General features: G+C 35.2%; 1 protein-coding gene across 3 annotated transcripts in view; it reads right to left on the bottom strand.

Moving 5' to 3' along the window:
- LOC106867259 (exostosin-1) overlaps nucleotides 1-2,613 on the bottom strand; it is a 243,698-nt gene that overhangs the window by 73,520 nt on the left and 167,565 nt on the right. The window contains exon 1 of one of the 3 annotated variants that reach the window (XR_008266666.1): nucleotides 878-1,129. The exons of 1 other annotated variant lie outside the window; for it this stretch is intronic. Coding sequence is in view for 1 of the 2 variants with exons in the window: in XM_052976135.1 (XP_052832095.1) it covers nucleotides 1,044-1,047 (4 nt within the window). In the remaining variant the exon portion in view is untranslated. Of the gene's footprint in view, nucleotides 1-877; nucleotides 1,130-2,613 lie in introns of those variants that run through there. One more of the 3 variants, XM_052976135.1, reaches the window with a different exon arrangement.

Here is a 2,613-nt window from a genome sequence, read left to right as displayed (position 1 = left end):
ACACACACACACACACACACACACACAAGATCAAAAATGTTCCAGCCTTGACAATCCAGTCTTACCCTCTTTCTCCCCTTGTTCTCTGTCACTCACTCTCTCTTTCTTTCTCTTCTTGATGCAGTTTGTATAAAAAAAACTTACATTAATCTGGGGTCCATAACGTTTCCTTCATTTAAAAAGAAATTATCTATCTATCGATCGATCTATCTTGAAAAGCAACAGATACAGTGGACAAATTTTGGGGTGGGCGCACAAAGCAGTGATGTTTAAAGATACAATGTTATTACCAGTTTGAATAAGCCAGTGGCACATTCAAACCTGTAAGGAAGCCATTTATTGTGTTTTGCCATGGAGAAAATCTCTCACTGTAGACAAATGATGTAATCACATCTCAATCAGCTTGCAGTGCCACCTATCCAGACTGTGAGATGCTAGCATTTCGGAATGGTTATCTCCTCTTCGGTCACAGAAACCGAACAGAGTGCGCTGTGAGTTGACAAGAGAGATTGTCTCTCTTATGCTATTCCAGTCATCATACAATGACTGGTAGCATTAGCTACCAGATATACAAAACGAAGGGCTGGTCATAATTGGAAGGCTGTTGGTCATCTGACTTGAGGCCGAATAACAACAGCACAAATAAATGAATACTTGACACTTCTTTTACAAAAAAGACTAGTGTTCCAGCATTAGGTACCATTAGACTGTTGATCCAGCAGAGGTACCACAAGTCTGCTCATGTATACATGACAAAGTACCCAGTATTGTACCAACATACTAACGTATAGCATTATGTGTAATTAGCTCTGGTCAGAAAACTAAAAAATAATATAATACTTCACAAAAAAAAATATAAAAGCAGGAAAAAACTTACCACCACAGGGTGCATTTGCATTTGGATACATGTTAGCGTGCATGCATTTGTGTATGTATGCGTAGGTGATCCGTACAAAATTTGAATTATAACAGAATACATCACCCAGTTTTTTTTACCAGATACAGTAAGTGGAATTCAAAAGGTTGGTTCTCTTTAAGTAAACTTACCTAAAATGAGAAAAAAAAAATTAAATTAGTGTAATTCCAGGTGGAACAGTAAGTAACAAAACAAAACAAACAAAAATACAAAAAAAAAGAACAAAGAAAAAAAGGATATTTTGCATGACAAGTACAAGAAACATCTTGACCCTTTAGCATTTAAACCGGCCATATGCAGCCAAAATATTCTACCTGTTTTATGTTCAAACTGGCCAGATCAGGCCTCTCACACATATCTTACAATGTAATTTGAAAAATGTACAACCACATCATTGAAATCTCAAAGATATGAGACAATGCTTGATTAATTCGATGGTCTGGACGATCACATGATAATCTATATCCCCCCCCACACACACACGCGATGAACTTCTTTCAGTTTCTATGAATCAAATTCAATCATGAGACACTGGTTGACCCAGGACCACAGAAGAAGAAGAAGAAGACTCTTGCCCAAGGTGCCATAGAGTGAAATCAAGCCTGATACCATCCGGCTGCAAAGCAAATTTCTCAACCACACAGCCATGCCTGGCCTGGCCTGCGTTCACCATTTTATGAATAAAACTAAAATCCCATTTACAGAAAACAAATAACTGTTTCCAACAAAAATCCTAAAAGCAGTCCTGCAATTTCTGTGTTTACAAAAACCCCACTTTTCCTTTCTTAATTTATCAGCAACAACGGCCCAGCCCCACAACCAATATTCTATCTCCCTTCATCTAAATAAAAAAAGAAAAAAAAAACACCTTCCAAATATTTATGTTATTTACAAGCAATTTAAATTTTTTCCTATAATCCTTAACCCTTCCTGGAGGTTTTCTTCCGTTTTTTTGTTGGTTTTTTTTTCTTTTCTTCCCCCTTATTCTTAAGCTACTTCCTGCCTACTTGAAAAGCAAGCACAACAATAAACAAAATAGCCAGAGCCCACCCTCCCACTGTGTCGGATTTTGAAAGTTTCATCGTAAGTGGATTTTATCAGTAGTGCATCTCAGTCCTTCATACTCATTGGTGAGATACACAAATGAAAAAAATATCAGCCTTCTTCCTTCTTTGGACCACACAGAAATCCGTTTCTGATGTTTATCAGCCCCGCCAAAGAACTTGTTCTCCAAAACACACTATCATTTTTTAAAATCATTTTTGCTTTGAATTTATATATATTTCGTTGTTTTTTTCCTTACATTTGTTTCTTTGTTTTGGGGTTTTTTTCCTGCCTCCCCTCCATTTTTTTTTTATTTTCTCGACTATTTACAAACAGATAACATGATAAATAATGTACAAGACAAGTATTTATCTGTCAAAACAGGCTTATTATTACATATTCCATATATGTATATATGTATCTCTCTCTCACTCTCTCAATATACACACATACATATGTATGTGCGTGTATACATGCATAACTGTATAAATATATATACAAAATGTATATATGCACACACATATATATATATATATATATGAACATCATTTAATATCCAGATTCCATGATGGCATCAGTCGTTCCTAATATGTATGTATCTTTGTGTGCATGTGTGTGTATATATATATATATATATATATATATATATATAT

This window comes from Octopus bimaculoides, chromosome 23 (assembly GCF_001194135.2).
Source record: "Octopus bimaculoides isolate UCB-OBI-ISO-001 chromosome 23, ASM119413v2, whole genome shotgun sequence".
In the NCBI taxonomy this organism is placed as follows: Eukaryota; Metazoa; Mollusca; class Cephalopoda; order Octopoda; family Octopodidae; genus Octopus; species Octopus bimaculoides.
Note: the sequence above shows the minus strand (reverse complement) of the source record. Positions and strands in the feature narration are given on the sequence as shown.